Genomic DNA, 15,032 nt, shown 5'->3' on the forward strand with positions numbered 1-15,032 from the left:
TAAGAAAAAGACTACATTTATCAAGATAAAGACTACATACATTACTGTCCAGTAGATTTTGATATACGATATACGTATAAATGAAGTCCATGGATCCATATAAACATCGATTGAAAGCCATTTAACTATGTGTTTTTCATTAAAAAATGTTAAAAAGTAGGGTGACAACACACTAAAAAGGTGTCTAAAATTTACGACGCGCTTACCAACTGTGGTAGGTATTTTGCTAGTCTCTTGGTCGGCTGCTGGTGCTGACGTGGCGCTTGTATTGTGTGATGCCGTGGTACCGACACCTGCTGCTGCCACTGACGTGTCTGTGATTAGTCCAGACGATGACGACGAAGAATTCGGTGTGAAGTATTGTGCAGAAGACGATCCTTCGACGGCGGAAGACGATGATGCACCTTTCATGGTCACTGACTGCGCTGCAGAGGAAGTCGAAGCTCTGAGTTTGCCAACACCGAGAGACGTGGCAGTATCGGAAGAAGATTTCTTGGACGAAGAGGAGCCTGAACCACCGCGAGTTTTTTCGCCCGTTTTCGACTTTCGCTTCCGGCGCTGGCAGTTGGAAAATATGAAAAGAGTTATAATGAATAAAATATTAAATATTCTAATCAAGTTTTCCAAATAGCTGCATGTTATAGCTTTCAAAAGGCTAGGTTCGTTTTAGTTTCCCTAACTAACTAAGCTCTATATAAAGCTGACATGTGGCATAGCTACTAATTTTAATCTACGAGACAGGCTACTTTGAGGCCTTAGACTAGGCACAGTCATTTAACTGAAAACTAAAAGAATCCAATAGTGTTTACGAAAACATTCTCTTCACAGCAGCACGATAGCATTAACTACTCATTTTCTTAGTGTAATTTGATTGTATTACCATTAACTGTGAAGTCTGTATTACTGCATAAAAGAATCAATTTACATTGATTTTACGAGAACTTATATAATACCCATTCGAAGGCGATGGCAGAACTGAATACAACGTTTTTCAATCTGTTTTCATCGGTATCGCAAAAAATTTGTAATAATTTTTACTGAAACGCTTCTATAGTAATCACATTATTATCCCGATTCTAATCGATTCCTGATTTTAAGTTAATTGAATATTTCATCAATTCAATATTTATTCAACTTTTATGTTTTGGTAAAAACAACAATAACAATATTATTCGTAAACGAATTGGCGCTAACAATCGGTCACAGTAACTAAGGCGAATATTGATATGGTGCATAATAGTTATATTAGATGTCTATTGCAAGCTGTATTTCTTCATAGACCCTGGCCGGTTGGACTGATGCTGTTTAAAATAAATGGCGTACAATAGTTAAAGTAGAGACAAGAACTCACCTGCAAGCTGTCTTTCTTCATGGACCCTGGTCGGTTGGCCTGATGCAGTTTAAAATAAATGGTGTACAATAGTTAAAGTAGGTTTCATTGAAGACCAGAGAATTTGTTTTATTCGCAATTTTCTTATTAGTTTTTTCAATATATCGAACAATATTTTTAGTTTGAACTGGCAAATCGAAAATCAGGTTACCGATGGACATTTTTATTTCGTTAACGACTTTGCCCTTCTTAGATATAGTCGTCCAAGCTGAGAATAATTCATTCGTAACCAAAGTATACCGATGTACATTAGTTAAAGTAGAGACAAGTACTCACCTGCAAGCTGTCTTTCTTCATGGACCCTGGCCGGTAGGACTGATGCATTAAAATAAATATTGTACATTAGGTAAAATATAGACAAGTTCTCACCTGTAAGCTGTCTTTCTTCATAGACCCTGGCCGGTTGGACTGATGCAGTTTAAAATAAAGTCCACATGCGTTGCAAACGGGCTCGCCAGCAGGGTTTCTTCGCCACAGCGACGTCACAGTCGTCTGACAGTTGGTGCACACTTGGTCTACTTTACGCGTGCCCTGTGAGGAAAATTGATTATTTTTGCGATCATCTAAATGCATTATGTAATATTAAAATATTTTATGTTCGGTGAGAATTAAATATTGATCAAATTTCATTCTCGTAAAACACAGATAATTCAAATCAAACCTAATATTGCATCACATCAATTTAAGGTGATATTTTTATTTTAACAAAATGGAAACATCAGAGTAGACACATTTTAAACAACTTATTTTAACGTCCAAAAAAGCTGTTTCATCCATGAAAAATGCATAAAATTAGTAAAAAAAGTTTCCACTATCTCATGATTAGTTAAGCAAAAATTTAAAAGTAAAAGGTAAAGCGGGCAAGTTCATGCAAGCAGATTGAATAAAGGAAGTCGTGCAGGGCAGAAATCGTACTATATTATCATTACATCCCAAGCTAAAAATAAGTATTATTCAAATTAGAACGCAGATTCTAGGTAGTGAAGAAATTCTAACCCAGTTATATTGCAATGGCGTTTTTTATTGTAGCCAAGATAGGAAAAAAGTATCTATACATTGCCTTTGTGAAAGCCTGTTATTTAAGATAATCGTCATTCATCATATAATGGTTCAATGAACTTTAATCCATATTAGAGGACTTGAGTAAAAAAACTCTATTAAGTGCTCTGAATTTTGATCAAATAATTGACTATAACTTGGACCTACCCCTCGTCTCTTCGAGTGGTCCATGTATGGCTGATGATATCGGTTGTGAGGCAAGTAGCTCCGGTTAGTCATGTACGACTCCACTGCAACAAGCAAAGAACGAGACAAAAAGCGTTAGTTCAAACACAAACACAAAAGCCAGGCAATGACAGCTTAACCAATGCACTTAACGGGTGGTAGAATATATTATTATCTTGTAGGCATTGCTGCATGCAAAAAAAAAAAAAAATTATGTGATTGAAATCATAGTTTGATTTCGATTCGACAACTGGGTGACATAACACAAACAAGGTCCAAACGAAGTAGAAATTTATTAGAGCCAATAATAGATTTTTCTTCTCTATATAATCAAATGTCATGGATCAACTGACTTGTGCTTGACATAAGTCACGCTCACACGGAGACAAATATAATAATTTGAGACAATACATTTAACAATAATATCGAAAATGGATTTAGAAACTACGATTTTACTTGAATCGCATAATTTTGGAGAGTACGTTTAAAATCCGGTAAAGTTTTCTCAACATTCAATCATGCTGAAGCAAAACAAAAACCCTCAAACAAACATTCGCGCAAAAGAATGCACCAAAGTCAAAGTTTCTAAGCATGTGATGCAGTGAATTAATCTTCTGTACATTCGTTTCAAAAAGTTTATTCAAAGATATTGACATTGATATGTATAGCGTAGAAAAGTATACTTTTGAATGATGTGCTACCTTCCTCACGCGTGTTTGATCGAAGTCGTTAATAAGTATTTGTGTAGTGTTATATAATTAAATTATCAGGCTCCTATCAACGCCAGCTGAAAAAAACAATATGGACAAGAAGATGCGAGCTGAAACAAGGCTGTACAAACTGCAAGCTTGGAATTATAAAAACAGTCAATAGTGTCAATACTGTATCAGTATCAAGTTGAAAAGCTGAATAATGCGCCAAAGGGAGCTGACCGAGCGTGAATTCAGAGCATATATAATTTTTCACCCAAGTGTAAACGAAACTCTTGCCTTGCATTCTGGTTCTTCAAATCCTTTGAAAAACCAGTCCGTAAAAATGAATTTGAATGCTTTTTCAATGAAAAATAATGAAAAATTAGTTCGCCTTTTACTGACATATAATTTTAGATAATTTAAAGTATCAAAAACCAAAAGACAAATTAGTTTTACGAAATTTATATACCCTCTTGAATTCACACTAGTCGTATGCACACTTGAAGGACTTGGAAGTCTCACTGGACGCCTTGTAGGGGTCTTGCCCAAGGGTCTGTTGATGCCGTTGGTGCGCGTGTAAAGACCACAAGCGTTGCACAGGTAATGTCCTGTGATGTCACGCCGCCACAGCGGTGTCTGCGACTCTCCACAGTTCACGCATTCACGCAACTCGCGGCCATCGCATGATGACCAAAAGTCATCCGATGTGAGCGCGGCGTATGCGGCTGATGAGTGCATAATGAATTCCTATGATTTATTATCACACTTTCTACGATGCGGTTGACGAATGCATATTGAATTCCTATGATTTATTGTAACACTTTCTACATAGTGTGTCAAAATAGTGACTATACCATAAAACCATATAATAAGTGTTATAAGTCTCTGCCCATTGCACTGATAAGCCTTTTTGTCGGACCAAACTTAATGAATTCCTATGATTTATTATCACACTTTCTACAATGCGGTTGATGAGTGTATAATGGATTCCTATGATTTATTTTCACACTTTCTATATCATGTGTCAAAATAGTGACACTCTCTGCCCGTTGCACTGATAAGCCCCTTTGTCGGACCAAACTTAGTTAGAATGATCCATACAATTAAGGACAAAAAGTGAACGTATCACTCATTCCCCAGAGTGCATGGCAAAATTAAGTAGCTTGATGCGGATGTTATTTATGAAGAAAATTGTGCGTATTTAGCAATTAACGACATATTTACTGGATTACTAATAAACGGATTGGAAAAAACAACAGAATTATTCATTTAAGAAACTTTTTCAAACAATAGTTTGAAAACTTCTGAGCCGTAAACCAGCAAAAACTTCTGAGCCGTAAGAACTGAAAAAAAATCATGAAAAGTATAGTCGAGTTGAGGTAGCTTCTGAAAAGTTTAATTTGCATTAACTTATTATATAGAATGCCGGATCATTGTCCATGCGTCTTCTGGGAATGAATCTAAATGCAAAAAATTAAAAAGTTTAAGATGTGTGCAAGGTTTTCTATTTATTTATGACCAAACAATTCTAGTTTAATGTTAATTCATCAGAATTCCGCCATAGTATTGTATTAGTAAAAACACGAGATATTCCAGAAACGTTTTTAATATTTTATTCTAAAGCACAGCCGCAGAAAATCGAATTGATTATTTTTCGGGTCAACATTAAATGTGTAGGATTTGTAAATTGTAAAATAGATATTGCATACTTTACCTCATCATAAAATCACGCAAACAGCAAATAAATGATGTACCGATTGTTTTTTTCCAAGTAACTGAATCTCACATTCTTCGATTATCGATGGTACATAGCCTATTAAAGCACTTATATTCTGAAATACTATACTACTGTTCCAATTAATCATAAAACTCAATCTTGTGTTGCATAGAAGAGTTCACTATCATCTCTAAAAATTTCAAAAATGTGTAATGTGTCCATTATATGTGTAATGTGTCTATTGTAAAAATGTGTCAATTTCATTTCTAAATATCTGAATCGGCTTTCACAATGAAGAATAAAAACAAATCATATATAATAGTTTAGCTTCATATTACTAGCACTTTTTTGCCTACAGTGCTGGACATTTTGCTGTAATGATAAACCTACGAGACGCCGATGATATCCAGCATCGGAACACAGAACGAAGCATTAGGCACGCTCAGCAAACACCGACAAGTGAGGTGTACAAGTCCTCTCAAGTGCGTCTCGAGGGCTCAGCAACCGTGAGAAAACCAACCATTTAACCCCATGGGTAAATTTTGTGAACACTAAGAATACTTTCTCCACAAGCATTTTACGTCACATGATTTGTTGGGGCAAATTTTGTGAACAATATGAATACTTTGTTCATAAGCCGTTTACTTCACATGATTTGTTGACATCCGTACTTGACAAGTACAGTGTTACAAGATTGTTATACATATATTATAAGCGAAGATCGATAAGCTGCTAGATTATTTTCTAACACCTTTAAAGTGATCCCTGCTGAAGCATGGAGCTAACCAAAAACAAAATTAAAAAGGACTTTGTGTTAAATATTTAGGAAGTGCATCATAAAATATAATGCACGTATTGTAACGTGTAGAATACCAAGTATTGAATTATTATTATTCGTGAATGTCAATAGCTAAGCTAATGTTATGTTCAAGTTGATCTTGAATACCAATATTTAAAATAATTTCATTTTATTAATCATCTATCGGTTTATTGTCCCCTTATATTTTCTGCGTGGAAGAGGAACTTATTCGCGATATCATATTTACTAGAAGCAATTAAAACGATGAAAGCTTTACTAAACCGCAACTTTCCATCGCCGGTCTGTTTTTTAACAGAGAGTTCGTGTAGGGCACCGGCCCATCGAGGTTATTCAAACTGTCGAAGCTAAGGTGCGAGAAGATCGCAGCGATATGAACCCGACGCTCGATTGTCGTTGTTGGCTGAGACTTGAGAGCGCCGAGCCTTCGTAGCACACTTCACCCTAAGCCTTTTGTAAACCTATTAGCGACTGGGGAGAAGTTCTTCAGCAAATATTCCCAAGCATACATACATCGTTTAACATCACATGCCTTGGTGACTTTATCAACCTTAATAAGCGAATTTGATTTTCTGTTTAAATTAACTGATATGGATGGTGATTTAAAATTTTGCTTGAAAGTAGAGGTACGAGCACTTGAACATATTGCAGCGTGCGAATACGTAACTTGGCTTATGGGGGGAAACAATCATGCAATAAATTTCACCAGTGGAAGTATGTTTTATACAAACATTTCTATGGAAACTTAAATAAAAATTTAAAAATTTCAAAACTTTATGTATCAGCATATGGAATAGAGTTAAATTACAGATCTAGAATGACGGCCACAATATGAGATAAGAGATTAGGTTCAGGTTTAGAGCATCCTGGAGTCAGGTATCATGGTGAAATGGACAGCACGCGCTGCGATAGTTGGCTGAGACTCTTATCACGGTTCTTAGCTCACGTAGATAGGAACGCGCGGTGCTGTGAAATATTCCTGGAAGCGTTGGCTCGAGCTGCGGATGATGGCTAGCAGCAGTTATATAGTTTGGCGCTGCGTTGTATTGCTTCTTGCTTCAAGTTATATAATTCATTATATTATTTATATAATTCATTATATTATTTATATAATTCATTATATTATTTATTTAATTCATTATATTATTTATATAATTCATTATATTCATTCAAGTTCATTATAAGACCATGCAGTATTGACTGCATTTGGGGTGAAAACATCAAAAATTTCAAAACTTAATGTATCAGCATATGGAATTGAGGTAAATTACAGATCTATAATGACGGCCACAAATTTAGCTAAGAGATTAAGTTCAGGTTTAGAGCATCCTGGAGGCAGGTATCATGGTGAAATGGACAGCACGCGCTGCGATAATTTGCCGCGACTCTTATCACGTCTCTTAGCTCACGTAGATAGGAACGCGCGGTGCTGTGAAATATTCCTGGAAGCGTTGGCTTGAGCTGCGGATGATGTATATACACTGTTAGAAAAAACGGTGAAAAAACTGTCCCACTGGCGTTCTAGTGGCCGGTCGCCCCGTGAAAATAAACTGTTTCGCCGTTTTCATCAGATGTTTTACGAATTTCTAGTGTTTAATTAAAATAAAAACGGTGACACGGTGTTTCTTTTCACGTGTCGACCGGCCACTGAAACGCCGGTAATACCGTTAACGGTAATTCTTCTAACAGTGTACATGTAGTATTGCGCTGCGCAGTATTGCTCATCACTTCAAGTTATATCATTCATTATATTATTTATATGATTCATTATATTCATTCAAGTTCATTATAAGACCATGCAGTATTGACTGCATTTGGGGTGAAAACATCACACTAAACGTATTGCGTATCAATTGTGGGCAACATAATGCAAGAGCATGACTGCGCAACATAATGCAAGTGCATGACTGCGCAACATAATGCATTGAGCATGACTGCGTCATTCTTGGCGTGCAGCGAACAAGTCTCGACAACTGCGCATCAAAAAATATACGCTGGAGGGAGATAAGCTCACAACACTTGTCATTTTCCTACGAAATTTAGTATTTATATAAATTCTGAAGCAAAGTTTTTGCTCTAAATATTATACATTTGTACGGTCATGTCTAGACCAAATGTCTTCCATTAACATAACGAACATAATTAGTGCATCCGTTCACAGCAGGCCGTATTAGGCCACAGTGTATGACAGGAAGTGTCAGTTCGCACTCAGGACACCAGCACCAGAATTTAATACATCCCAAATACGGACAACATCACTTCGGCTGTCATTCGTTTATATTCTAATTTGTGTGTTCATTGCAACATTACCCCCTTTTTTAATCGAATTTTGAAAGGGGGTAACAACCCCGCCAATTCAAAATTACTCCCCTTTTCTAATTGAATTTTACCCCTTACTTCTAATTGAATTTTATACGCCCCCCCAAAAAAAATATGTTCGTACGGAATTGCTTACAGGTTTCTTGGTAAAATTTGTGTCGTACATGTATATGATACAACAGAGATTGGCTAGTGCACCATGTATACCAGTAAATTTATAAATAGTAAAAAATTATTAATTTTTAGGATCAATAATCTTTGCCTATTTTGACCTTACATTGTTTTGCGAGGCATCAGTGCTTTTGCGTAAAATAAAACTTTAATAATCGAGAAATCTTGATTACCTAATTGTCTTTGGTGGGCTCACACATACATGAACGAATAAATGACAATATTGAATATATATAATAATATTATTTTCTCTGCATATTCACTCCTATTAATTTATCAGAATATTATTGGCATCATACGTGACATTTGGATGAAGAAAAGAATATTCGCATTGTTTCTAGGCTACTGTGCTCGTCTCAACATCCGTGGCTTTCCCATCTCGTCAAGATCAGAGAAACTCTATATATCATTCATATTAGAGACAACATTTTGCTCTAGTCGCCGTACTTCCAATAACTGAATAATAATATACTGGTGAAATTTTTTATATTGTAATTTTTTCTGTTTTCAAACAAACCCCCTAATCAGGAGCGACAAATTTTGTTGACGCGTTCTATGAAATTGTATGAAAAATAACTAATACATATTCTTGGCAACCAAATCTAGCGAAAAACATTCATTTAAATTTCTAAATTAATCATTAAGTTGAGTTCAATTACGCAAGCTTTACGGTGAAGACAGTCGGGAAATACCCAGTCGGCAGAAACACAGGATGCGAGTGTGAAGCGCGACATGAATTTAAAAATTTGCCGAGGATCTCTGGCCGAGCGTTATCAGGATTCGGGGCTTCTGACTAACGAAATCGGTTAGCGACGTTACAAGTCAACAAAATCTTTAATTAAAGATATTTTATTTTAAATAAAGAAAAAATGTGTAGGGTAAATATATATTGTTTTATCGAGCAACCCAAGAAAATTAAATAGCATTACTTTATATAATCGATATGGCAAAGCGAGATATTAATTCTAATTTCACTCAATACGACGAAAATTTATCCATACCAATGAACTGGACGATGATTACTATATGATCGATATTTCGATCATAGTAATTTTTCACAGCATGAGCTGTGAAAATAAATAATTTTTTTTTTCAACACAAATCTGTCGTTACATGATGAAAAGTTACCGTAAAAAATCTCAGATCGCGTAGGATTAGTTTCTAACTCCACTATAGTTACGAACATGGTGATAAATATGTGCTCAATGAATGTCTCTTTATTAAAATAAAACTCGACGCGAGTTTATGCGGCGCATTTGATGATATAACTGTAATGAAATTATAGTTTACGACGCTCTTGTTGCATGTTGTCAACAACAAGTGCTACGGAGCCGACACATAGTTCAACAGGAATATGAAGCGTATCCTCTAAAACTATCAAGTTAAAAAAATTATTCAGCCTCTGGCTTCTGACGTAACCGTCTCAAATTTACGCGGAAGAAAAACGACCTTATAAGCTGCGCAAGACAATTGCGTAAAGTGAATAACCGTATTTTTTCAACTTGAAAGGAATGACCTCTGAGTACAAGATAGTTGAAGATACTTAGATTATAACTTTTCAATGATCAAAGCAGTTCACCTTGCTTTCCGCTGCAAAAATAAGCAATCAAGGTGTAAGATTTACCATATTGCCTATGTTTATCTTGTGCGTTCATTTGCCATTATAATATATTTTGCCAGAGAAAACCTGTTAAAAAGGGCCATTGGAAACCCTCACACCGAAAATTCGTGGTATTTTCCATCGTCTAGAGTATTATCGATAGGAAGCTAATTCACTACACATGTACTCACTCTTAACAGCAGGAGCGGCCGGGTAGTGTTCGTAGGTCCATGGGGAACTATCAAAGCCCAGAGGTACGTTATAATAGCTCGCTGCAGCAGGCCGAGGTAGTGCAGACATAGAGGAAGGAGCTTGTTGAAGTCCCTTCGCACAAACATGAATTCCGTTAATTAAGAAATACTTTAATAAAAAATTTTGTCTCAAAATGCAGTTGAAGGGGATATAATAAGGTTTTCAGATGTTTAAATTTGGCAATTAATATTATAAACTTCTGTGAGTTCGATACAGGAATCATCCAATTCGATAAAATCTTGAATAAGTGAAAATTGTATAATAAATTAATGTTTAGTTTCGGGAATAATAAGCTACTGTTCATCTCATGATCTTCCAAAGTAGAAAATTTATGAACATCATGTTATTTTCTTAAGCAGAACTAACCTGATTGAGAGCAGCCATTTGAGGTGCAGATGTCATCTGCATAGCTCTTTGGCTACCTAATGAATAAGAAGAATGGTAGGAAGGAGGCACAACATTGCCGTAGCTGTAGGTCTTGGGGAAAGTGGAGTAATTGCCCGGGAGATTAGACGATATTCCAGAGTTAATATTGGCAGCGAGGTTGGAGGTGAGGCTGTTGGTCATCGTGGATGCAGACGGGACACTCGCCGCTTGTGATGGTTTTGCGTGGTGCATGAATTCCGTGTAGTCGGCTGTACGGAAATAAAAAATATTTATGAACATTTCACGATGAAACTCTATCATGATAAATTTGTTAATTCTGAATTTCCACCTAAAGTAGTTTGATATTGATACGAATTTTTTCTCTGAGATTCCTTCTCCTAACAATATGCCGCTTGTAAAAATATCAAACTATTTTGTAATTTGAATCCCGCCTTCGTTTCAAATGACGATTACTAGCTCAGAAACGTACAAATGTATTCTCCTCATGTCACTGTAAAATTTGTTAAGGAGATTTTCATCGCTATTTCTCTTCGGGAAAGAGCGAGCATAGAATTCAAAGCTCAGGAACGGTCATTTTGCTGCAGTATTCTTAAGAAGGGGAAATTTCTTGCTGGCAAATTTACAAAAAAAAAAAAAAATTAAAATTTGTAGGTATAAGTTTTAAATTTTATATAAGAAAGAAAATGATTTTCTATTCGCTCTTTTATTCTCTTGGAAATGATAGCTGCTTTAGTAAAAGATTATAAGATTTAAAGGCAGATACCGTGTTTTTTTTTCAAAAAATTGAAGCGTTATAAAACGACTTGAAATGATTGAATACCCTTCCATGAAAGTGTTCGTATGAAACCAAGGGCAAACAAATTTCTCTAAAGCAGATAACACGGTGTTTATTTTCTGATTGATTGTAATAATTCGTATTATAACGCAACTTACCGCTGTGCTGCGGCCAAAAGGCCCCGACAGAAGCGTCAGTCGCGCTGGGATAAACGTTGCTTCTTTCCCCGTTGTACATGATGCTATTGGTGCTGCTGTTGCTGTTATTGCTGCTGCCACTGCACAGAATAAGGATTATATTAAACAAACGTTGCTTTTTCACCTCTTTACATGTTGCAGTTGTTGCTACTATTGCAGCTAATGTTGCGGCTGCCACTGCCTATGACTGCATAGTATGAAAAAGGATCCTATTAATTGAAAGAGAGTTGCTTCATTGAGCGTTGTGCGCGATAATTTAGTTGCTGTTATGGCTGCTGTGGAATACGTGTCAAGTACTATATATGAAGTGAAGGAATATGTGCCAACATAATTATATTTATTATTATTATTTTTATTATTATTATATAACACAAATGACCGTGAAGATGAGTAAAAATATTCTGATTTGAACTTAATTAAACAACTTAACGATTACATTTTCTAATGCTACAATTGAAAGAGTAAGGTAATAGCCAATTAAGTTTGAGATGAACAATGACATCATGAGTGAACTTCAGAAATTAGTAAAAATTTAAAAATTAATTTCCGAGATTATGCGCAGCTTCTCCATTGCAAAATTTATAGAATTCAGCATCGAAATATTCTCTCAATTCGAGAACAAAATGAATTATTGCTTCCTTGAAGCATTTAACAATATAATTATTAATGCAACAATTCGGATACAAATTTTGAGGTGAAAATAAGAAAATCTAGGAATAAAAATTTCCTAAAAATGTTAATCACACAAACAATAATAATGCATGAGCTATCCAACAGTTGAGCAAGGACCAAATATGGTTTGAGAGATGCTACATGTACGGTGTAGATAGTGGAAGCCTCTATACGTTGTCATTAATTTCCGTAAATAAGATCATACTAAATGCTATCCCGCAAAAAACTCCGCATATAATAAAATTGAATAACGGCTGCAATTGAAACGTGAACCTTGTTTGTCGAGGAATTTCAACGTTTACTAGTTCAATCGTATGAAAACAAACGAAAAAATTATGTCTTAGACTTTTTAGCTTAAATAAATCATCTTGAAGTGTTCGTTACGAAATTTCAAATTGAAATTACACGGCAAAATTGATTCGGAGACTTACAATAGCTTATTGCAAAAACAGCACGAGCCATTTCCCTTGATATACACATTAGTGTAATCGATCTCTCGCACTACAAGTCGTTATAAAGACATGTTATCGACGGCGAAGAACATCTCGCAGATGTCATTCTATCAAACCGAACAGATCTGTAGCGAGTCTTCAACGTTGATTATTGGTTCGATAAAATAATCGTAGTGCTTGACAAAGCTTTTGATCGCAGATACCCAACTTCGCACAGATTACCATCACACTCGCAATAATGCAAATGATTACGGGCAGATTAACACAGAAGTTTTTCTAAGCCAGACATTGCAATTTTCAAATAAATTAGCCAATTTGAAGACGATATTTCCAGCTGTTGCATTCAGAAATGAAATGAAGAATATTTATAAGTTATATATTAATTTTAACCCGCTATTTATGATATTTTGACTTTTCGAGGGTTATTCAATATCCAAAAATCTTTTTTTTTGTTAGCCATCGTTCTATCTGGGAATACACGCATTTAAAATCTAACAAATACGTTTAGCATAACCGTTCCTAGGCAAATTTCAATTCCAACAACCCTCTAACTGGCTCGGTTATAGTCATACTAATATTATTTACGCCTTCCAACTCCGAATTGGAGTATCATAGTGGGCGATCATTACACAGCAGGACACGAAATGTATAAATTCATGCAGTTAGTTAAAGATGAAATCCTTTACTCCATACTCGTATGTTCAGTGTAGGCGAATACATGAAATTCACCAAGTTAGCCGATGATTTATTCATATAATCGTAAAAAGCACAAAAATCCACATTATTTCATCATATCACGTCGAGGTGAACCTTGGACAAATTTGAAGAAACCGCTAACTTTTCAGATCAAACTTTTGAGCCTTGTGTAATCCAACAAACAGATACATACATACCCAATCGAAATAAGTTGAGAAGATAAATCGTAACGATGTTGTAATATGCAAAAACCTCGTAATCGTTACAGACGTGACACTTGTCGTATCAGTGGAAAGAATTAAAACAAGCTAATGATGGTCCGTCCAACAAGGCAGGATTTGTTCAACAGTGGACAGTTAAAGGAGGAGATAGCGGTTATCACCACCGATATGACCACTTGATATCTCTATTACCAAGATAACAAGATAACAGAACACGGGGGCCTGTGCTGTCTAACAGAACATGTGAGATTGAAAATTAATGAGACACAATCTTTTACAAATATAAATCTGGCGCAGAGGGATAAATACATGTAAAATTTAACTACCAAAAACACAGATAAAATTTAAAAAAATTCAAAAACCCTACCGTTTGTTGCGCAAAATAGCAAGTTTTGCTAATTGAATATCAATGATCCCGGTAAAGTTTTTATTCGCATTTTTGTTCACTGAAGAGACAAAATAATGTAATCTCAGCTTTTCCAAGAAATATCTATGAATTATTGAAGAATTAGATGATTTTCCAAGCTGTTAATTTTCACCCCCCGAAAAATTTTCCGTTTCTGACAATTTTAGCGATAATAATATATATGCGATTTCGCTTATTCAGTAAAGCTATTATGGCGAAGCAATAAATGTGTGTGAAAAAACAGCTTTGTTATAATATTTAAGTTCTCTACGTTGTATTTATTTGAATTAACGTAATTCAGCTCGATGTGTGATTCGGTTACGAACCCAGTTTAATTTAACTTGATTCCGTACAAAGATTTATGTAAAAGGATTACGTATACAGTTTTATGGAACACGATTACGTAAGCAGTTTAATATAATTTGATTCTTACAAAGGTTTACATAATAGGATTACATGTACTGTTTTATGTAATGTGATTACATATACAGTTTTATGCGAAATTAAGACCAATAGCGCGCATATGATAGCGTGCAGTCTGAGAGATAAGGAGGAGCTACTGTCGGAACACTTTCCTGATTGCTGCTGATAGCAATTTTTTGTGTCACTTTCAGCCCCTGATGAAGGCTAACTTATACGCTCGTTGCCCGAAAAAATGAACTTTGCAGGTTAAAATTATCCAGAGGATTACAATCAACATTAAGATTTTTAATCTATCATCAATCTATCAAAGAATTACATTCTAAACGTAAGAATTAATGTAAGGGCAAAAACACGAGACCATTAATGTACAAAATTTTAGTGGATTTCAATCGTAAGTATTTAAAAAAGCTTTGTGAAAACGACCTTGGGTAAAATCTAAGAAATATAACTCAGTATATTAAAGTGGCAGTGAGTGACAGAGAGCGCATTTTATCGTCGACGAAAACGTGAAGTCACGGACGGACAGACAGACGGACGGACGGACAGGGCGAGAAAAATTGTGCATTTTTTCCATAAATGAGAAAATGCGCTAAAAATGGTCGTAGAAACTCGTTGTTCATC

At 35.5% G+C, this 15,032-nt stretch overlaps 1 protein-coding gene across 2 annotated transcripts in view; it reads right to left on the reverse strand.

Moving 5' to 3' along the window:
• Positions 1 to 15,032, reverse strand: part of LOC108681005 (transcription factor gaf1-like) — a 36,979-nt gene that overhangs the window by 3,477 nt on the left and 18,470 nt on the right. Inside the window, exons 4-9 of one of the 2 annotated variants that reach the window (XM_047883528.1) lie at positions 11,503 to 11,621; positions 10,549 to 10,817; positions 10,122 to 10,254; positions 2,597 to 2,679; positions 1,760 to 1,921; positions 207 to 558 (exon numbers count right to left, since the gene is read on the reverse strand). In XM_047883528.1, coding sequence (XP_047739484.1) covers positions 207 to 558; positions 1,760 to 1,921; positions 2,597 to 2,679; positions 10,122 to 10,254; positions 10,549 to 10,817; positions 11,503 to 11,621 — 1,118 coding nt within the window. Of the gene's footprint in view, positions 1 to 206; positions 559 to 1,759; positions 1,922 to 2,596; positions 2,680 to 3,828; positions 4,032 to 10,121; positions 10,255 to 10,548; positions 10,818 to 11,502; positions 11,622 to 15,032 lie in introns of both variants that reach the window. The other variant, XM_018169939.2, reaches the window with a different exon arrangement.

The sequence above is a fragment of the Hyalella azteca genome, unplaced genomic scaffold (assembly GCF_000764305.2).
Source record: "Hyalella azteca isolate HAZT.00-mixed unplaced genomic scaffold, Hazt_2.0.2 contig13181, whole genome shotgun sequence".
Taxonomy (NCBI): domain Eukaryota; kingdom Metazoa; phylum Arthropoda; class Malacostraca; order Amphipoda; family Hyalellidae; genus Hyalella; species Hyalella azteca.